A 23,117-nucleotide genomic window follows, 5' to 3' on the forward strand; every position below is an offset into this window, starting at 1 on the left:
ATTACGGCTTCTCAGGGCAGCAGGTCAATGAAAGAAGCTTATTAATGACTTTTATATTGAACTGTTGACAGAGTGCTTAATTAAGAGATGGTATGTAATCGCATGTGACTGCTGATTTCATCTTTTTAATGCTTTTGATTAATTCCTTTCTTCGCCCATTTGAACTCTTCTGTTGACGTCTGATAGATTTATTGGACCGTTCACATCCACTTGCAAAACTTTGTTCCCTTAGCTAGCTGTGCTGTGCTAGGCTCTTTCCTGACACAAATTCCCCAAAATAAACTACTAGGAAACTGCATTATCTGTATTCAGGTGTCAATATTTCATACGGACTAAAGAGATAGCTTTCATAGCCATATTTCTTTGAATATACTTCACCAGCTGTAGCCTTTTTCTAAGCTGCTAGAATAGGCATGACAAAATCTGATCAAATAAATGCTGCTAAAAAATGTTTCTCGGGTTTAATCAACGGGGTTACAACTTAAATTGAAATATGAATCAATAGAAAAATCATTATGTGGAAAAAACTCAATTATTTCACATTCCACTATTTGCAACAACTTCATAAGACTGAGGTTGATTCCTTAAATGTAATACATAACATTTAACACATCACTGCTGTTTTGGACATCCAAGGTTTCGAAAGCACAACAAAGATATGTTAAACACTTTTTATATGTGTGCCATACTTTGCTTTTATATACATTAGACCCATATATTTCCAAGAAAAGATCTGGACTCTAAACATTTCATACAATTAGAACCAATGATGTTTTCAGCTGGAGAAAATATCTACTGCACAAAGAGTAGACCGAATCCAGTTTTATCACTCACCTGAGAGTTGGTGTGGAACATGTGACTGTGTAATCTCTCTGTGATATTTGAAGTGAAGCTGAATGCAACACATCCACAGATATCATGGATTAACCCAAACACAACCAGTGGACCTTTGCCATGCCTGTCTTTTGTGTGTCTGAGCCACACATTATATAAACAACATTACAGGGGATTAGACTATAAACAGACTTTCGACAATACACTGTGGTGTTAGCGAGAACATTGAGTATTGTGGTCAGTGAAAGTAGTACAGAGAATTTAAAGAGAAGGAAAGGGTGGAAAGCTTGGTATCTTGTGGTTTCTCTCCTGCTGAAGGAAAGCGTGAGCAAAAGGAGAGGCAACGTGTAATAATCACTGCAGAGAGCTCAATGGAACGTAGATTCTCTAGTTCAGACAGACTTCAATATTAACTCAGCACAGCTTGCGCAGGAGCTCAGAGGTTTGTAAATACAATCTGATGCTGATGTTAGTCGGACGCAAACGTGACTCAAGGTTAAGAAACGAACTCCATCTCTGCCTCCACTCTCCTGCGCCTCTTTAAAAATTGATGCTCTGCTCTAGCGTGGCATCATAACAAAACATGCAGAAAATTGAAGGGAGAATGCAAACAAAAACAAAATTTTCTAAGGCTGTTTGACAGCAAGAATAATTGGGAGTGATTCGTTTAGCAGCCCTTTCTCTACTTTGGAAGATAAACAAGCTCTTTTAAACTTCAACTGGATTCAACTGGATGATGAAACAGCCCTACAGCCTGTGTGGCAAATGTATATTATAAACCCATATCAGGCTTTATCTCGCTCCGAGAGAGATTCATATCTTTCAGGGCTTTTGAAGAGAACAGACATCCCGCTCGCATATTTTTTCCACACACCATGGGATCTGAGATTCACCTGGGAGCCTCCGCTGAAATTCACTCCAGAATCCCAAAACCTTAAAATTGAGTAAAAAGAGAGTATTTTTGTGGTGAAGCATTGAGAAAGTCCCATTTATAAGACAGTTATGTTGACACACAAGTTATGTTTCAACACCTACAGTGAGCTGCCTACTGTACCATTATGAAACATTATAAATGACCAGAGGCGGACAACTACACAACTTCCATACTTGAGTGAAAGTACAGATAAACTAATCAAATATTACTACAAGTAAATGTTGTAAAGATAGATTATTAAAGTACAGAAGTATATGTTCTTTCAAAAGTATGGTGTTTTCAATGGTGCATTGTTTTATAGTTGTATATCTTATGCCTCTGAAGTAACCTATATAATACACCGAGAAGGTCACATTATCAGTGAGATTAAAGCAGCAGTTCACTTAAAAACTGGCCCGCATTGACTTTCATAGCATTTTTTATTCCTACTATTGAAAGTTAATGGGGGCACATTTTGAAGGGAGCTACTCCTTTAAGAGCGTTATGTGTTAAGCATGTATATGTTTAGTGTAGATAAAATCCTGTATAGTCATTTGGCCTAATTATCCTGATTAGCCCGCTAGACCTTTATGTATTATTTATTTTGTTTTTTGGATATTCCCTTTACTAGTTATAGCAGCAATTTAACAGTAAGTAGTAAGGTTCTTGTCGTAAAATGTAGAGGCCATGTGTTTGTTGGATTTATTACCATTTGTATTATCATAGTTTAACTACAAACGTAAACTATAGCTACTATAATGAAACTATGATACATATTTTGTTACTGTGGTTTTACTAAAAATTGCTTAATTGGAGTATGGTTACAACATAGAGAAAATGGTTCATTTTTTGATGCTATGGTTTTACTGCAAATACCATCCCTGCTGAAAAAAAACAATGGATTTGTGAATCAGACTATTAAATTCCTCTTTGTAGTGTGTTTTGGGGTTTATTCCAATAGGACTTACCATCACACCAATAGAATCCATCACATACGAGTACTGTATAGACAACAGTATTCATACAACACAATTCCCATTATAACTATTACTTTTCTGTTGTATTTTGGGCAGGGTTCTATTCTTTTTATTTCAGCAGGAATACTTCAACTATAGTAACTACAGTAAAAACATAATTCATTTTCCAAACGACTTTAAATTATATAGCAGCAGATCAGAAGTTAACACACACACTTCCTTAACTCTAGCTATGCAATCTCATTCTAATTAAAACTTTCCACTTTCCATTTTCTCTGTCATGTAGCTCAAGGTGTATGTGATGTTTATTTACCGTTTAGCCGTTATGCCGATCATTTTCATGACAATGTCTTCTATGATCTTTGACTGAATGAAGCGCTCATTCTGAGCAATGCATAATACATAGTTGAACCCAGAGACGATAAGGCTACACCACATGTGCCGTTTTCATCTTTTACTGTTCTCTTTGCCTTTTTAGTGTACTTTCAGTTGTGTAGTAGCGCCAACATTTACATTAGTTTAGCAAGTCATATTGGTCTGAAATGACATGATAGTGAGTAAATGATGACAGAATTTTCGTTTTTGGGTAAGACCTCCTTGTCTGAAACACACTACATAAGCTAATTTCTTAGGTGCAATAAGCATTAAAATGCATGCAAATATTTATAATCATAAATATTTATAAAAAATAAGATTTTCCTCACTGAACCTATTGCCGTGCATTGTGGGATGGTCTTCTCTTCAAACGAAACATGCCGAACTGCTTTAAAATTCTTCCAAAATCGTAAAATGCATAATTAAGTTCCTTGTTGAAATAGTCTTCAGTTAAGGAGTATGCTGGCAGTGTCTTAAATGCTGACTCTATATTCAGAGAGAGAAACAGAGTGTTGGCTCTATATACTTCAGGGGTGGACTGGGGTCATGACTGATCTGCTAAAAAAAGCATGAAGAAAAATCAGTTCCTCTGAAGTAGAATGAAAGAAAAAGCCCAGCTGAATCCAGGGCTCCAGGTTCTGGCATCACTTGCTCTTGCCTGGCAGGGCTGTCAGGTACAGACTCATCCATCCCCACTGGAACCGGAATCAAAGTCATTCCATGTGACATACACAGCATTCAAATTGAGCCATCAATCTGTCAGACACAATACCTGTCTCTGCCTATGGATTTAGAGGTTCACTCTTTTTCCCCCATAATGACTACAAAAAGGTTTTGTAAAGAGAATGCAACATGAAAAATGTATGTTTAAAGCACTACGTCTCTGTTTTGGACTATCTGGTGTAAAGAAAGTATTTTGACAGCTTGTTACAGAAAAGACATTTAAACCGTTCATGGCACTTTTCACTGCAGTTATCGCTGACTGTGTCTATTGCTTGTTTTCTCTTTGTCTTTTGTATTCTCTTTCACAATCTCTGGAAGACTGGGCTCCTGTAAAGAGGAGATAAAGTCATCCGGCAGGCCAGCCCAAAAGCCTATGTCTCCATCCGACTTTCTGGACAAGCTGATGGGAAGAACCTCCGGCTATGACGCACGCATCAGACCTAACTTCAAAGGTGTGACACAATGTAGACAAACATTTTTAGATTAGGATGTATGGTATATAACTCATTGTGGCTCTGGCTTGACAGTTGTGGCTCCTGGGAACTTCAGGGAACATAACGAGACTAGTAGTGGGAACCCTGACTGCATAACAAAACTTAGAGAGCCGCCTCGCTGCCTACATTAGCAATAACAATTCCATAAATTCCAATTATCATGAAAACTCACAAGCGAACAATTTGCAATGCTCTACAGCGGCAACTCCCCCTGCCACAAATAGCTCTTTGCATGGGCGCTTCCACTCACAGTTAACTGTAATAGAGGTTGACATTAGCATTCTCCAAAGTTAATGGCGTACTAATCTTTTATCCATAAAAATATAGATTCGTTTTTAATTATGCTACAATTTTCATCAATAGTTGAGGTTGAATCAAATATTTTTTTAGTTTTAATGAACTTATTATTTAGGGTTGGACATTTCTGTCCATCGCTTTACTTTTTTATTGAGCTCATCACAATGCATTAAGGGATTTCATTTACAGCAAACAATACTTACATAAGACAATGATTTCTTTGAAGTCAGTCAAATTGAGTCTTGATGTCTTTGCAAAACCTAAAAATGCTGCCTCCATATGAACCTCACTAGAGCAAGAATCAGTTCTCATAAATGTTCTCATAAAAAGGATAGTTCACGGAAAAAAGAAAAATGCTGTCATTACATCACTCATTTTAAGCCTGTGCGACCTTTCCAAGAAGATATTTTGAAGAATGTCGGTAACCGAATAACAGTGGTACCCCTTCATTTAAATTGTGTGGACACAAAACCAATGCATGTTAATGGGTACAGCCATTTTTCGGTTAACACTGTTCCTCAAAATACTTTTGTGTACTTTAAGTGCCACATGGGTTATCTATTTGTTATTTATTCTCCAATCTTCTCAAGACACTACAGGGGGTGTGTAAAGTAAGAAACTCTTTTCTATTTCAACAGGACCACCTGTAAATGTCACCTGCAACATTTTCATCAACAGTTTTGGGTCTATTACAGAAACAACCATGGTACGTAAAACTGCATATTTTTTTATCTTTTGTTTTTGTTTTAAAAGTTCAATATTACAAATGACGGTGGTAAGCTCTCGTTTCACACAGCAGTTCAGTTCAGTGTGTGCAGTTGGTGTTACGAAATAACTCCAGTATATTGGTTGAAGTCCGCAAGACTGTCATGCACGCCAGAAAATGAAGAACTGAAATAATCTGTGGGCAGGGATGGGCATAAATACATGTAAATGTATTTAAAATACAAATACAAAATACTGTGTGGAAAAGTGTATTTAAATACAAATACAAAATACTGTATTTAAATACAAATACAGTATTTTGTATTTAGAAAATACACAAAATACATGTGAAATGGTGATTCAGTGCAGGTACCCCTATTAGGCTGAAATCTATCTGGGCCTATTCTAAATGCCAAAAAGCATGATGTGTTTAACTGCCAAGAAACTTTCGTTTTCATTTTATTTACCGCTTCCCTTCCCCTGCCCGGTAGGAAATACATAACTACAAAAAAAGAAACTTTATAATTTTTTTTATTTTATTATGTTTCATCACAATCATAACTTCGAACTCAGTAACAAAAATAGAAAGTTTGTCTAAAATAATTAAAATTAGAATTTGTCATTATTCACCCAAAGGTTGTTTTTTTTCTACTAAAAGCTAAAGATTTGTGTGGTGTATCATTCATCAGTGTCATCACAGATGCACACAATCAATACACTAAACTGATGGAGATTATTTTGTTAAATACAATCGTTAATTAAAAGAAAATAATGCATTTAAAAATGTATAAGACAGTATTTTTCAATTTAGTGTGTTTAATGATATCATATATTGATATGTTTTTGTTATAATGTCACAATTTGAAGTTAACTGGGTTTTACTGAGGGTTTAAGAAGTGTACTCAAAACCTTTTTCACATAATGACCAAAAAATGACCCAAAACCTAATCAATTTATATGTGAAGAAATCCATTAATCACGAGAGGAGTGTTTCACAAATTATTCGGCGAACAAATGACTTCCTCTCATCGCTACTTTTTGATGATTTGGAGACCAATTTATCAGTGTCGCCCCCTGTCGTTTCACAGATTTATACAACGGAGAGTATGGAAGCAAATAAGGGACATAATGTTTTGAAATTTAACAGCCTATGAATACTTGATTTTGAATTATTTTACTTTGGAAACCATGTATCTGAATTTATTTGTTTCGAATTTACCTCTATGAAATTTAAATATGAAAATTCTTGATTTCCAATTTAAAAACCTGAATTTAATGCTCACAAATTCAGATACAAAAAAAATCAACTTACAGAATTTCAGATAAAATACATTCAGATTGATCAAATTTGATTGCTCTTATTCAGATCTCAAATTTCAAGTTTCAATTTCAATTGAACCGAACCATTGAACCGAACCATTGAACCGACGTCGGGCGGCCTATCAGAGCACGACAACCTGACTGTCTGTCATGATCCAAGAAGAGGCCAAGGCACGGATATTAAACCTGTTAAGAAGATGACTTCTAGGGAAAACGAAGGCGCTCCGGTAAGTTTGCTGTTTATGTGCAATCATACTCTACAGAACAAAAGTATGTTGTTGCTAATTATTTTTTGGAACTATATTATTATTATTTTTTGACCGACGTCGGTTCGGTTCATTGGTTCGGTTCATTGGTTCGGTTAATTGGTTCGGTTCATTGGTTCGGTTCATTAGTTCGGTTCAATGGTTTGGTTCAATGGTTCGGTTCAATTGCAGAGGGGCTCTGGGCTCAACTGTTTTTCCTATCCTGGGTAGCCCGGATGTTACCATGTGAATATTTAACTTGAATTTTTCGATCTGAATTTGAGCAGTCGAATTAGACATATGTTTTCTTTGAAAAGTATTAACTTGAAATTTGAGATCTGAATAAGAGCAATCAAATTTGATCAATCTGAATGTATTTTATCTGAAATTCTGTAAGTTGATTTTTTTTGTATCTGAATTTGTGAGCATTAAATTCAGGTTTTTAAATTGGAAATCAAGAATTTTCATATTTAAATTTCATAGAGGTAAATTCGAAACAAGTAAATTCAGATACATGGTTTCCAAAGTAAAATAATTCAAAATCAAGTATTCATAGGCTGTTAAATTTCAAAACATTATGTCTCTTATTTGCTTCCATAGGAGAGCACGTCAAGCATAAAAGCCTCGTCGGTTTAATGAGGAGTGCGCGCAGTAAACAGTTTCGCGGCGTATCTATGCGAATTGTAAAGTATAAACAAGGCTTCAACTGCGCAATGCAACAAGAGAAAGCGGCAACTGTGCGCTTATTCCAACGCTTACTGCGTCACACGTGACGCTCCGTCTCAGAGAGCGTGCACAAAAAAAACAGCCTGCCAACGTGCAAAGTGAGAATTTGAATTTCCTTTCGCGGCAGTTATAATAACAAATCACAATTACTCATTCACACTTGTTTCTTTTTCCACTCTCATGTTCCAATTATTCCTGCCCACTAAAAGGTGCACATATATATTTACTTACCCCAATAGCTCTATAAACTATTTAAAAAAAGTTCAATCAATTTATATAATCGCTACGAATCTACGACATGTCGATGTTTTCATGACATCATCCATACCTATCACGCAGTAACGTTAATATTTTAAACACAAATAAAATTGACCATGAAATCCTCACATTATTCCAGAAAAGTCGCAGATCCAATGGGTTGTAGCTACAGCTGAAGCTCACGTGCATGAATGTTGGGGGAAGGGCGTGTCTGGCCTGAATTATGTTGGTTGATGCACGAAAACACCCTGATAAAAAGGTTGACTGGCTCAAAGTATTTTGAGTATTTTGAAAATACAAAAATACTCATCTTATATGTATTTAAATACAAATTACATTAGATTTTTCCAAAGGCTTTAAAATACAAAATACTATTTTGTATTTCAAATACGTATTTTAAATACATGTATTTGAAATACTGCCCATCCCTGTCTGTGGGTAATATTAAGTGTTTACGGGAGACGCTTAACGCGAACAATTCAGGTGAACTGGTTGGTCCGGTTCATTTAAAAGAAAGAACCGGTTCAAATGAACGATTCGTCCGCGGCGCGAACTGAACAGCATCAATCATTCATCAGGCACGATGTCAGCGAACAGCGGCATAATAAAATTTGGTTTAACAAACCATAAAGAATTTATCGACAGTGCGCTTGAAAGGAAACTTTTTGCAATAAAAAAACTTTCTCCGAAACTTGTGGGACAACTTCCAATTTCCTGCAATCCAACACCTGAAAAGGCATCATAAAGAGAGGTACGTTGATGCCATGTTTCAGAGATAGCATTGCATGTGATTATTTTTAAAAGTTTAGAAAGTAGGGCTTGAAGATAAGATTGATCATATTTTTATTGTCATTGGGATATGAACATGTTATTTAAGGATGGGCACCAAAACGTGCTTATAAACGAGCAGTGGGGTCTCTTTCTGGCAGCTCCTCTATCAAACACGCACGAGCACGGGAAGACGCGCGCACACACACACACATAGAGTGTTAAAAAGTTCCTTAAAAAAGTATTGGGTGGGGGGGTTGTTTACTTTGGGGGACACTAATTCATAAATTCAAGAATGGGAATATATTCAAGGGTTTACTGGTTATTTGTTACATTTTCTATTGCGAGATTGTTACACTTCGATACAAAAAATGTGAAGTTACACCCCGGCTTTGTGACTTTGGTGCTATACCTAAAGTAAATAAAATTAAGGTAAATTAATGTAAAATAAAATAAAATAAATATTTTTGATCATTACAAACAATGATGAAAAATATTGTCCTAAAATAAAAGATATGCTTTCTCACACAAATCTAATTAGTTAAGTATGTGGTCTTGTAGTCATGCCTTTTTTTCTGTCTCTGTCTATCTCAATTGGACTCGGCCTTGACTTGGACTCAAAGTTCTTTGGATTTGGACTTGACTTGGACTCGAACCTCTTTGCACTCGGTTTTGACTCGGTCTCGACAAGTCCTGATCTTGGACTTGACAACAGTGGACTTGAACGTTAGGAAAATTATACCTTTCCTGTCGTTTGTGAGCACAATTCACTCCTCTCTTCATTAAGTTACTTTGGCTCCCTATAGTCGATCGCATCACATTCAAAGCTCTGCTCTTGGCCTACAGACCACCACTGGTTCCGCCCCCCATATCTTCACTCACAATTACAGACTTTTGTATCCGACTGATCCCTACGCTCTGCAAATGAACAAACCAAAAAGGGAAAAAATCACTCTTACGTATCTTCTCTGGATCTGTTCCACATTTGTGGAATGATCTGCCCGCTGCTACAATACTAGCAGATTCTGTCGCCATCTTTAAGAATCGGCTGACAACACATCTCTTCCGCCAGCATCTGACCTGACTTCTATTTCTTCTATACTCTTTCTATCCTTAAAAAAAGACTTAGCTTTGTATAGTGTGGTAGGCTTTAGGAGACAAGTTTTACTGCACTTATATTTTTGTTGTCCTTATGTTGTTCCAATAGCTTCTTTTGTTCAACCTATTGAAAGTCGCTTTGGATAAAAGCGTCTGCTAAATGACTAAATGTAAATGTTCTTTCGTGCAACTCAGGTCTTGACCTAAGAATCAAAGGACATTCCCTCTTTCTCGCCGTGCACTTGAGGAAGCAGGGCTTTTGTTAAAACTATATTTCTGCTGAGTGAGTTTTAATCGCTTGCCCAATTTCTCATAGAGCACATCACTTATGAGTTAAGAGTCCAGTGGGTCAGCTGATTTGCTGATAATGAGCTGTCCACTATGCAATTAAAATGAAAAATCGAGCGAACGAGCAGGATCTTCAGGAAAGAGACGAGAGGGCGATATAAGCATCCTCTAAAGCCTGCGCTTAGCACTAAGTGTCTCTTTCAGCAGAATCTTCCAGTTGACTTTTACGAATTGCCATTGTTAACCGTCTGTTAGTCTGTTAACCTTAGGTTAGGTTAGGTAGAAACTGAGGACTTACAACAGAAAGTACTGTCAGAGAACAAGTTACGTATTTACCCTGTCAAGGCCATATCTGAAACAACATAAGACCGTGTTTGGTTTGCAATAAAAAAATGCATTAGGACAAAATGTGTGTTAATAATTAACAATTTAAGAAATGAAACCGTTAAACCTGAGGACCAGATACATTTCATCATTCCCTCTACAGGACTACAGGCTGAATGTGTTTCTACGGCAACAATGGAATGATCCTCGATTGGCCTACAGTGAATATCCAGATGCATCTCTAGATCTGGACCCTTCTATGTTGGACTCCATATGGAAACCTGACCTGTTCTTTGCTAATGAGAAAGGTGCAAACTTTCACGAAGTCACAACAGACAACAAGCTGCTGAGGATCTTTCAGGATGGCAACGTTCTATATAGCATTAGGTAAACAGACTCTCTTTTGATTTGGAAAGATAGATCACTTAAAAATAAATGAGGCCTATTCTGTCATGTTGTTTAAAGCCAGTATGATTCTTTCTTCTGTGGAACACAATTGGATGACATGAGAATGAGATAATGATCAGGGTTAACTATCCCTCTAAAATAACAAGATAGGAATTTACAAGAACATATTCATAAGGTGAAAAAAGACCATTCATCGCCTGGCTTGATCATAACAAAAAATGGTTAAAAAATAATGTATGTAATATAATATGTCAACCATTCACATACTGAGCAAGATGCAACTCAACTAAGGTTTGACGTAGGGTTAAGGTTAGAAATGTGGATCTCATAAACCCTCCAGTCTTTTTTGTACCAAATATATTGGCCCAAATATCGAAGAACATGGATTGAGCCAAATACGACCGGCACAATATCACAATCATCACAATAGAGTTTGCCCGATCCACAAGACGAGAGATGTCATGTGGCCCAGAAAAACAGAAACAAACTAGCTGGATAAAAAGGTTTTACAGTTTAAAGGTGAAGTGTGTAATATTTTTGTCACTAGCGTCACCAAATGTAAGGCAAAAATAATGTATCAAACAATCCTCAACAATTTTACAAAGTGCCACTGTGTTTTAAAACTGAAAAATTATACATTTCACCTTTAATGGTCTTATTGAACTCCCACAAACAATTTGTCATTTGTCTCTGTTAAAAAAGAATCCAAAAAATGAATCTCTGTCAATCCAAAGTGATTTACAAATTGCCGTATCCATGCTTAATCCCTAAAGAAAATATTAAAAAACACAATAACAAAAAGCCAGCTAAATGCTTATGTTAATAAGCTGATTCTATGGATTCGACTGCAAACCATTAGTTCTGGGTCTCTCTGTGAGCACCATGAAAAAACTGCATGTGTTGGAAAGCCTAAAAGGTCTATCCATCAGAGTATGTAAATACAGATATTCTGGGGTTTGAATTTAGGGTTATCACAGTGCAAAATAAATGGGCTCTTCAAAAACACTGGTGGCTCTTGTCTTTCCTGCAGTCGCCACATTACAGCAGGTAATGACACTGCCTCCTCTATCCCAAACTTTCTAATAGTAGCGTTCCTTCCACACGGGTGAAACCTTAATGCGTCAGCAGCACCATAAATAAGTGCTAAGGAAAGAATTGTCAAGCAATTACTTCCCTATTACTTAGAAGTCACATGACCACAACTCACAGAAACTAACCATCACTTTGCGGATAAAAACAAAGTAAAGGAAGGAGGTGAACAGATATACAGAACATGAGCTTTAACAAAATCTGTGTTTTCTTAAATTATATTTCTGCCCTGTGCCATACCATCTGTTTCTCTGCCCTGGTCTTTCAAGAAAACTTTTTCTACCTTTATTTATTTAACACCTATTTTCTTCCGTTTTCTACTTCCTGCTTCTCTCTGTTCTGTCAGGCTAACACTCATCTTATCCTGTCCAATGGATTTAAAGAATTTCCCAATGGACACTCAGACCTGCACCATGCAGCTTGAAAGCTGTAAGTACTCTATTCTTTACCTGTCCCATTCCCTCTTTCACCTTTTACACTATGTTGTGTTTTGTCCTGTGTTCATTGTGAATCGTACAAAAACATACGATTACCAGAAAAATGCAATTCTGAATCCCGTCCCTAACCTAACTGGCGCAATAGCAAATCGTACTAAAATGTACGAATGAGATTGTACGAACCCCATTGTAAAATAGTTATCATATCTTATTGTCATGAGATTGTGTTGATTCATTCTATTGTTGTCTATTGTAATATTTTCATATACTGTAAAAAAGTGAACTTGTAATGGCATTTTTCCAAAAGTTAATTACAAAGTAGAAGAAATATTAAAGCCCCCCTTATCCAGCAACTGCACTTTAAAATGTTGTTTTAATACATCTGTGTGTCAGGAGTGTGTGTACAGAACCAAACAGCGTCCTCAGTTTTTAAACAAATGACGCGTTTGTGTTATGTACTCTCACTTATACAAAATAATGTGTTTGGTTTCTAAAGATGAGACAGTGTTTCTCATTCGCTTCATGACCATTCTCTACAGTTTTGTTATTGGAAGCACCGGCTCAAATAGGCCTGATCTTTCTGGTGGAAAGGGGGCCGAGACACCCTTCTCACAGGCAAAAATGGAAATGTAGGGCACAGTATAATACAAGATCAGGGGTGTCTTTTGAGCTGAAACTTCATAGACACATTCTGTGTACTCCAAAGATTTATATTACATGTTGTAAGAGGGCTACATTTGGGGGCCTTTAAATTGTAATATGAACTAATGTTTGTATGTCAATGCTTTTATTTCTACTTTAAATGAACCCTAGTATGCCTGAGCATTGGTTTATTAAACAAACAAGAAAAAAAGGGAATGATTTAAAACCGTTTTCTCTGTCTCACTGAACATGAACAATCTGTTAAGAAATATCAGCGATACAGCATCCTCTGCTTAAAATTGTGTATGAGTGTCCTTTCTTATTACCTTGGTAAAAGGAATCGGGAGGAAAAGAAATGGACTATTCACCACCCCCCAGTACCCTCACAACAGATAGCATCTTAACTCCTGAAACCAATTTAAAGGATATCAATAATGAAACTTTCATTTTGTGTTCCTTTTATTATGTGACCCACCTTAGCTACCCGAGGGCCTTTTAATTCCACCTCCTTTAGACGAAAGAATTCCCCTCTCCAACCCAGAGTAAACCCAAAGACATTCATGTAATGCAAAAATGAACTGCGGGTTCTACTTAGCCTGAAGTCTGTAGGATTATTGGATCCGAATCCTGATTAAAGTGTAGCGACCTCAGACAGAACCTGAAGTTTATTCATTTTCCATTCAGTGACTCATGCGACTTAAAGATTTAGGGGACGGACGACACACAGACATTGTGTAGCACTGTCCCGTCTGCGTCCTCTGCACGTCCACTGTATTTATTCGATGAATGTAAAAAGCCCTCTGAAGGCCGCTGTTAAAATTGCCCTCTTCCAAGAAATAGGAAACGACAGACGGAGCGAGAGAGAGTGAGAGGAGGAAGACGGGTTTTTCGCCCAACATGGACATTATAGAGGGCATAATCATTCTTGATTAGACAAGAACATCTTTTTTAGGACTTTGAAGGGGCCGGCTGAACACTGTTTTGACAAGTGTTAGGACACAGCCCTGAGCTGGGATCACCTTGTCTAGAAAGGACACCTCCTGGTAAAGAAGCATGATGCTGTTTTAGAAGAGGTGGAAGATTAAAGCGAGATCACAGGGAGATAAATCTAATGTGTGGGACACCGTTTCTAACAGAAGTATTTCAGCAGTGAAGAGATATAAAGAAGCCCAGATATAAATCTCTTTCAATTACTTTTTCCAATAACAGGAATACAGTGTAAAAAAAGAGGAGAGAGATGGCAAATGAAGAAATAGATAAATAATAAAAATATTATTCACAAAACATTAGGGTGCAGACACATTTATGGGTTACATTGACATAAATAACATAAAATAATATTCACTATAGGAAAAAGACAAAAATGAAGAAAAAAATGTGTATTTGTTTAATAAAAGATATTTGTTCCTTTATTTAGTTCCCATTTATTTACTTATTTTTAAATATTAGGTCCTCAATACTAACTTGACCAAACCACTTGTTAAATAAGGAATTACGTGTGTATTAAATTGCGTTTAATACTTTACTGAAATTCATCTTATATATGCTGTGACCATTAAAATTATTATATTTGACCATTAGAGCCACAGCTGGAATTTCAAGTTTCTAACCTTCGAAAGAAAAACATCTTAGTATCTTAAAACGGATGTTTGGAACCCCGCCAAACTTCTCAAAGACATTCAAGGAGGTTCCGTCTTCATTCATGCATTTGTTGTTTTGAAGACGGAGGGGGACGGCAAGGATTGTGAATAATAGATGCCTTTGTAAATCCCTGAGGGTGCATGATAGACATCAATATTATTCAGATTTGTCAAGTATTCTACACTGTTATTGCATGCCTCATGCATGTTTAATAGGCCCCTAATCTTACAGGGTACCACGGAGGGAAAGACACGTTAGAAACAATTTGAATGAAGCAAAGTGGCATTAATGAAGAGAAATAAATACAAGAAGTGATTTTTTGGTGGTTGTATGGGAACGGCTGCCCTTTGCAGAACTATAATCAAACCCCAAATCAGACCCCAAACCATTTTCACCATTTAGAAAGAATGATCCTGTTTACTTTGAATAACACCTTTTGCCACTTTGGTCGGATGTTTGGCAGATGACCTTTAACACGGCAAATAAATATAAGATGCGAGGAGAAGCTTGACAGGTGCAATTTACACTTTCTCACCTCATACTGTCTCCCTCTTCACAGTTGGCTACACCATGAATGATCTGATCTTCGAGTGGCTTTCTGAAAACCCTGTGCAGGTCGCAGATGACTTGACTCTTCCCCAGTTTCTATTAAAGGAGGAAAACGATCTTGGCTACTGTACCAAACACTACAACACAGGTAAAACTTACCCAGTTGCCATTGAGGTTAACACAGACCAGATGATATCTGAATAATCTTCAGCAGATCACTCATGTCATCAAACTACAACATGTTGACTGTCCCTACAGGATAACTTGGAGGGAGAATCGGGAATCTGTTATTATTGACTTCTGTAAATGATCTCGAAATGAACCATTTTAGGGGCCTTGCGCTTCAATTAATTTGTTTTTTAATTAGTGGAAGGGCTTCAATTTAGATTTTTCTTGTAAAATTTTACTCACTATGAAACTTGTTGTCCTAGGTAAATTTACCTGTATTGAGGTGAAGTTTCACTTAGAGAGACAGATGGGCTACTATCTCATTCAGATGTACATCCCCAGCCTCCTGATTGTCATCCTGTCTTGGGTGTCTTTCTGGATCAACATGGATGCCGCCCCTGCTCGGGTAGGCTTGGGTATCACCACTGTGCTGACCATGACCACCCAGAGCTCTGGCTCACGAGCTTCTCTACCCAAGGTAACATTATCAAAACCACCCTGTTCTTTTCAACAGAGAAAGATTTCAGCTCTCCACAACCAAACCATAAAGAAACTTACACTAATCAGAGAGATACACCAACAGTCAAAAGTTTAGGATCACTTACTTATCATTTATACCTTATGTTCTCCAAATTTTAGAAACCATGGAAAAGTGAGAATTATGTAGTGATTATAAACATCCAAAATAAAGTAACTCTCTGTTATATTTTGGCATCTTCAAATTTGTCACCCTTTGACTAGAATTTGCAAAACTTGCATTTTATCATCCAGCTTCTTGAGGTCTCAACCTGGGAAGCTTTTATTGAATTTTCAATCTATGCTGGCTGCTTTTTATTCATTATCTACAAAGTAATTTCAAACTCAAACCTTTGAAACATACATCTTATTCAGGTTTAAGATTTTAAGATAATGAGAAACATTTTTTGAACATTAGAAGAATACTCATGAAAGGTAATAAAGTACAACAGTAGCATGTGTTGTGGGACCTTTATGTTCCCGTTAGAGAATACGGTTAAAAAGACATTAATTTTAATAGTCTTAGTAATGGCAATGCATTTAAATTCATCTTAATAAAGTCAGTAACTGATATAATTATAATGTTGGAAATGTCAAATTAGCAAATTAGCAAAACATTCACTTGGTTATAAGAACTTGCTTATGAACAGGTCCAAAATATATTTATTCGAATAATTATGATTATTTTGATCACGTGTCCCTATGAACTAAATAATATACTAATATAAAAGCCATTGATATCATTTATCTTCAAGTAAAAAGTTTCACGGCACAAAAACCCTCATTTTTCAATATGTGTCAGAGGCCTCTCCGACTCTTTTGTTGCCCATCTCTACGCCCCTCACACCTCTGTGGCACTACAGACAATAAACTCTGCAGTTTTCTGTGGGAATGTGTCTGTAAACAGCTAATGAAAAGATCACCGCCAAAGTCAACATCACTTTGCTATTCCCTGCAATCCCCCTATTGATTAACTATTGATGGTGCTTTGACCTTGTGCATCACAGGTGTCCTATGTGAAAGCCATCGACATCTGGATGGCCGTTTGTCTGCTGTTCGTATTCGCTGCGCTGTTGGAGTACGCAGCAGTCAACTTTGTCTCAAGGCAACATAAGGAGTTCATCAGGCTGCGTAAGAAACAGCGAAGGCAGAGAATAGTAAGTGTGACAACACACAGACTAACATTTAGATACAGGTCCGTCACATTGACCTACAGATAATTTTTATTGAAGAGCTGAGCCACACATCCAAACCCTGACAACACCAACACAATACAGCTGGCTGTCAAATCTCATGTGCTGGAAATGAGATCTGCCTGTTACTATAGTGAACGGTTCTGTCTGCTGAGCCCAGTTTCTGCCACGTAAAGCTTTGCCACAGCCAATTTCCAAAGGCCAACAATCTGCTTCCTGATCCTAGACCACAGAAACGGACTGAAATTCTAAAGAGCCTTCAAAGCACAGAGCTGAGGAAATCCCTCAAGGCTTTGTAGTAAAATCGCACTGAGCACCTAAAATGTTGACAGATTTTCTTATGCAATCTCTTTAAATCCTGGAGAGTGACATGGTACATCCAATACGACAACCACATTTATTTAACCCTTTAGTTGCTTGTTTGAGCCCATTTTAATAGCTCAAAAGTTGACAGACCATGAAATTACTGATTAAAACCAAATATCAAACCTGTTAACATGCTTTATTCATCTTCCATTAACCTAAGCTAAATTAATCTTAACTGTCAATAAATGTAGAGTACACATCCAAATGCAGAATCCAAACTTAAACCCTTATAATTTATGAATGCTTTGAAATACAGACCTCAAGTCGGTCTCTTATGTAGTTACGTAGTAACTATAAAAGACATTTAAGACCAGTTATGTGTTTCACATCATTTATATTTAACTGGTCAAATGTGTATTTCAATTCTGAATTAGATCCTGATGGATACTTCACCCAAAAATACTGTCATCATTTACTCACTTTTGAGTTGTTCCAAATCTGTATAAATGTCTTTGATCTGATGAACACAGAGAAACATATTTGGAGGAACGCTTGTAACCAAGCAGACCTCGCCCCCCATTGACTTCCATTCTCCCACAGAAATTTCATTTTTGGGTGATGTATCCCTTTAAGGTAAGGAATCTGACTCTTGTAGCCCGTACATTTAAAATAAAAAATGTCTCTTATCAATTCCTTTGTGAAAACATTCAGACAGAATTGTGCATGTGTTAACTTGTGATCTGCTGATAGGTCATGAAAAGCTCTTTTGAAAATCGATAAGAATCAGAATCGATAAACAGAATCGGAATTGATCAAATTCAAACGATACCCAACCCCAGGTGTAATATAAGCCACATTTCTAAAGTATCTTACTTAAAAGATATCTAATAGATTAAGGTTAATTTAAGAAGCCAAAACGAAAACACAGTAAAGTCAATAATAACGGAACGTGTGGATTTAAACCGTTGACTTATATGTCAGAGACACTACATTTTTAGAACAAATGCTGTATGCTCCACTGTTCAGGCACAAAAAGCCTAAAGATTTACAAATGTTTTATTTGGATCTGAATCAATAATGAGAGAAAAATGAGAATAACTATCTTTAAGAATGAGCGAGTTCTCCTACTCCTATCTCAAATAGCTTGGCAACCATTACTCTTCATCCCATTCTCTCCCGCCAGGAAAGTCTCTGTTCTGAATGATCAATCTGCTGGTATCGATGCATGGGTCACTGGCTGAGAGAGCTGTTAAGCTGATGGACCAACTACTGGCCAGGATTAATCAATACGACAAATCCTTAGCTTCATCCTGCCTTAATAACACTGGAGACAAATTAGACTACATGTTCCTGCAACAGTAAACATAAACAAATCTGTGCTGAGTGTGTGTGGTTATACTGTAACATCAGCCTGAACATTAGTCTTGTGACTGAAGACTTTACCAAGTTTTGCTGTATAAACTTAAACATAGTTGTGGGGTTTAGCTTGAGCGTGTAGTTCACCGCAGTTTGCATTAGCACCTACAAAGAAGTGTATGCTCACCAGTGTTGCCTAGCAACTTAGATGAGAGCACAGGCTATGAGGTGCATGCTGGTGCCCTTTTTTGTTTTTCAATCTTTTTAAAGGAATTCTGTAAAAACACCCTCATGTTATTTTAAACCCATACGCTGGTAGTTGTAAAGTAACACAGCTGTACTTTAACAGAAAATAACAGAAATTTGTTTCTTCGTACAAAGCTATTGTTTGAATTTACAAATCGCAGGCTTTGCTTTTATATTTTATGTTAAGTGTGAAGTTTTTTTTTACTGTGAACTTGTGCTGTATTGAAAACTGCTGCATGCAGAAGATCTCCATTTGTTTTTCACAGTAAAAAAAGCATTTTGATGACTTGAGGTGACTTGACATTTTGATGACGACAGAATTAACATTTTGTGGCGAATTACTCTTACTTTAATCTTTGCACAATTGTCAATTGAAATGATAATGGATCCGCTCATCCTGCTTCTGAATTTTATGCACAATTTGACATATGAAAGTGCACAAGACTGTGAAATATAAAAATGAATTTGCTCTCTAGATAGACAGATGAATAGATGGATGGATGTGCTGCATTTATCTCCAGAGGTTCATTTACCAATGTGTTGAATAATAGGGACTTAGTAAATAACTTTAGACATAAATTCAAATTCAAGTTTGTCCATTGATATTCTTCCTCACGGAGGAAGCAGCAAGTCTGCCAGGATGCACTGACTCACTACAGAAAGTGAAAAAGCTCCCTGGCAACAGCACCAGAATTCAGACAATTCAACCAGCACTGTAACACCTGCGCCAGGGTAAACCATCTGTGTCCATATCATACTTTTGGGAAAACACTGAACCCTGCGCTGTGTTGAATGTTGGGCTATCTTGGGAGGATCACTGCTGGTGTGTCAGTGTTTTATTTTTTTAGTATGGTAGGTCGGTTAAACAGCAACGTTTATTTCACTAAATCCAAAGCCAAACCAGACACAAGAAACATCCAGCGCTCTCTTGTTAAAGTATAAAACTGAGAACGCATACCTTGAATTTTCAAGACTTCTGTGATGCATCTCCATTTTCTTTAATGGTATTTCTCATCATATTAAATCAGATCGTAAACTCCAGTAAGTCTTGTTCAGGTGTAATTTAAAACATGGCGTTTTCGGCTCAGCGCCGATGAAACATCAGGCGACAGACAAAATAATGTATTCTGTATTATATATTACTGATATTTATTAAAGGTCTCATCAAATGGCCATGTTTAATGTTTTATACTGTTGTTTGAGGTCTAGTTATGACGTTTGCGTGACTTTTACATTCAAAACATCAAAATCAAGAAGAAATAGGCTATTTTCTACACTGGTTTTGAGGCCAGTTCTACAAACCCTTGGTTTTAATGGGCGTGCCGCATTGAAGACTTTATAATACGCACACTGCTTTGATTGGATAACAGTTTGCGTAGTTGGAGCCTTCTGTGAATATGGTCAGAGACGTAACGTTAGGTTACACATTAGCACCCTTCACAGTTTTCGCACAGCATCAGTATTATCTGGAGACCTCCTGTGATTTATAAAAGACCTCCCAACATCAGTATTTCATTTGACGCATTCGCACAGGATGATTTTACTCAAATTTACTGACTTATTTCCCGGATGTGATGGCAAGGCTTTAGTATGTATAGCCTATAGTTGTATTGCGTTTAATGATTTATGACCGTACCTGTCTGCATTTGAAACCAGTGATCCCCAACCGAACAAAACCGCGATCGCGGGTCTCAAATGTTACGAGAGTTTCCATGATAAATAAACAAACGGGACTAAAACTGTTAACATGCAGAGGTGTAGGTGACAAACACTTACTTTAAATGGGTGCCTTTTATCTCTCACCAAACACATCATTATTCCTAGACACATGATTCACTGCATTGTTTTTAGGTGCCAGAAGAGTATTTAATGAAGAACTAAACGAGAACTTAATCTTCTTATCCTCCTGAGGAAAGGGGTAATTTGTCACAGATTGATTGATAAACTGATCCAAGTAACTTATTTAAATGGAATTAGAGGCACAGAACTAAGCCAAAGAACTGCATGTGCAAAAAACAAAAACATAGGAAATGCTCTTATGTTGTCTTCATGGTGGTCAGAAACACATCTTACAGTTAATGTAGTATTGATTGAAAAAGGAGACATTGTATGGTTACCCGACACATGGTTGAAACGTTACCCGACACACATAGAACAAATAAGACACAATCAAATTTAAGATCAGAACGTACAATCATCTATTGAACCTTTTTGTCAGTTTGACAAATATTCATTTTTCTTCTTTTGAAAATAGATCTTCCTGTATAGCACCATTTACAGTGTCAGGGAATGCTATAACTGGGCTTTATATCTATTATCTATCTAGATTTATAGTACTGTACTGTTTTCAGTTTCAGCAAGTTTTCATGACTCTGGACTTCCCCAGTGGGCACATTATAAGTGACATAAGTTTATATCATAAACTTCTTTTGTAAGTGGACCTCGGGAGAAAAAAGGGGTAAAAATACAGAAGTACGATAGGATGCCTGCAATATTGCAACATGAAGGTCTGAGGGGTTCAAGACTCAAAAATGTGCTGGAAAATCCACATCAATTATGTATAATTCGGGTTTTATATTGAGGCCCTGATTTCTATTGGTATTATTATTAATCTTTTCATGGTATTTCAGCAAACATTGACTTGAGTCTAGGCAAGAAACATTTCTGTGATGTTTTTTATTAATATTTTACACATGACTGCTAAAGTCAGTTGGTGTTATTTTTATTTGATATTTTAAAACACCAAATTATACAAAAAACAATATACACAATATTTTTGTTAAAGCATTTATTTAATGCTTATATTTTGAATAGGGGATATGTTCTCTGCAGCTTTTGTAGCAGCTCTTTCCATACACGTTTATTGTGTTGTTTCTTAACAAATTCTTCACATCTTCTGTTAAAGGAGGAAGAGTTTGTTCGGGAAAGCCGAGGCTTTTACTTCCGTGGGTACGGACTGGGCCATTGCTTACAAGCAAAGGATGGAACAGCTGTAGAAGGGTCCAGCGTATTCACCCCACCACCACCCCCTGTGCAAGTCATATATGATGGTGAAGCAGTCCGGAAACGCTTTGTGGACCGCGCCAAGCGGATCGATACCATATCCAGAGCTGTGTTCCCTCTCAGCTTCCTCATATTTAACATCTTCTACTGGATCACCTACAAAGTACTGCGACACGAGGATATTCATACCAACCTGTAATAAGGCCATCTCTCCTGGTTACACCAATTATTCATCTTTACCGCTTCTTTTCCTGTATCCTTTTTCTTTCAACCAAAAGCAGCTGTTACATCCACACTAGGAATGTATTTCTAAGGCATTTTTTCGCCTCAGAAATGCTATCAGTGCTCAAACCATGTGCTCAGGTGTGACTTTTTGATTTCCAAAAGAGTATAAAGTGCCCCACTCAGAGTGACAAAGGTGGGCTCGTAGATGCAAATACTGCTGGTGTCTCTTTGACATCTTCATTTGAGTGGACCTGCACTAATAGCCAGTGATATTTTTCTCACTTCTCCAGCTCCGTTCGGGTTATCGGCTGAAAGAATTGTGTGTTGTTTTGGGCAGAAAATATCGACTTGAATTTATCACTAGGCGCACCCTTGAATGAATGTTTTTCAAAACCTCAAAACAAAAGTGATTTTTTTACACATTCAAATGCGAAACAAATGGGCTGGGAAGGGGGATTGGGATTTATTATTCATGGGTATAGTTGCAGGGGATGGTGTAATGTTTTACAAATATTATGAGATTATTATAAATATATATGACTGTATAAAGTGTACATATGCAGAGATGTTTGAAGACTGCAGACAGCACAAATGTGTATTTCTCTTTGTCTTTTAAATTTGAATAAATGGATATTCTACAAGGAAATATGAGTTGTTTTTTTCCCACTTCATTACTCGAACAAGTATTTTTTTCATCAGAATGATTCATGTTATAGAGGGGTTCAAAGTTAACTTCCGGTCTGTGTTTGTTGATCGGTCTGGCTAGTGGCTAAATTTTTTACAATTTATATTTTATTTTGCGTATATTTATGTTAATTTAAATGATATATTGTTGTATAATAATTACATTAAAGAAACAATTTAATGTTAATTTTATTAAATAAACAATTTGTTGAATGGTTTGTGTACAAATGTACCATTTAAGTTTTTCCAAGTAACGGTCCTTCTACTGTAACCCAAAATAATACTGACATACTTTTAACTTGCTGTAAT

The 23,117-nt window shown here is 36.8% G+C and overlaps 1 protein-coding gene across 1 annotated transcript in view; it reads left to right on the plus strand.

Moving 5' to 3' along the window:
• Nucleotides 1-22,638, plus strand: part of glra4a (glycine receptor, alpha 4a) — a 40,660-nt gene extending 18,022 nt beyond the window's left edge. Inside the window, exons 2-9 of the mRNA XM_056769732.1 lie at nucleotides 4,141-4,274; nucleotides 5,252-5,319; nucleotides 10,509-10,732; nucleotides 12,189-12,271; nucleotides 15,122-15,259; nucleotides 15,543-15,757; nucleotides 16,803-16,952; nucleotides 21,802-22,638. Of these exons, the coding sequence (XP_056625710.1) occupies nucleotides 4,141-4,274; nucleotides 5,252-5,319; nucleotides 10,509-10,732; nucleotides 12,189-12,271; nucleotides 15,122-15,259; nucleotides 15,543-15,757; nucleotides 16,803-16,952; nucleotides 21,802-22,098 (1,309 nt within the window). The 3' untranslated portion in view covers nucleotides 22,099-22,638. The remainder of the gene's footprint in view (nucleotides 1-4,140; nucleotides 4,275-5,251; nucleotides 5,320-10,508; nucleotides 10,733-12,188; nucleotides 12,272-15,121; nucleotides 15,260-15,542; nucleotides 15,758-16,802; nucleotides 16,953-21,801) is intronic.
• The last annotated feature ends 479 nt before the right edge of the window (nucleotides 22,639-23,117 follow it).

This window comes from Triplophysa dalaica, chromosome 16 (assembly GCF_015846415.1).
Source record: "Triplophysa dalaica isolate WHDGS20190420 chromosome 16, ASM1584641v1, whole genome shotgun sequence".
Lineage (NCBI taxonomy): Eukaryota > Metazoa > Chordata > Actinopteri > Cypriniformes > Nemacheilidae > Triplophysa > Triplophysa dalaica.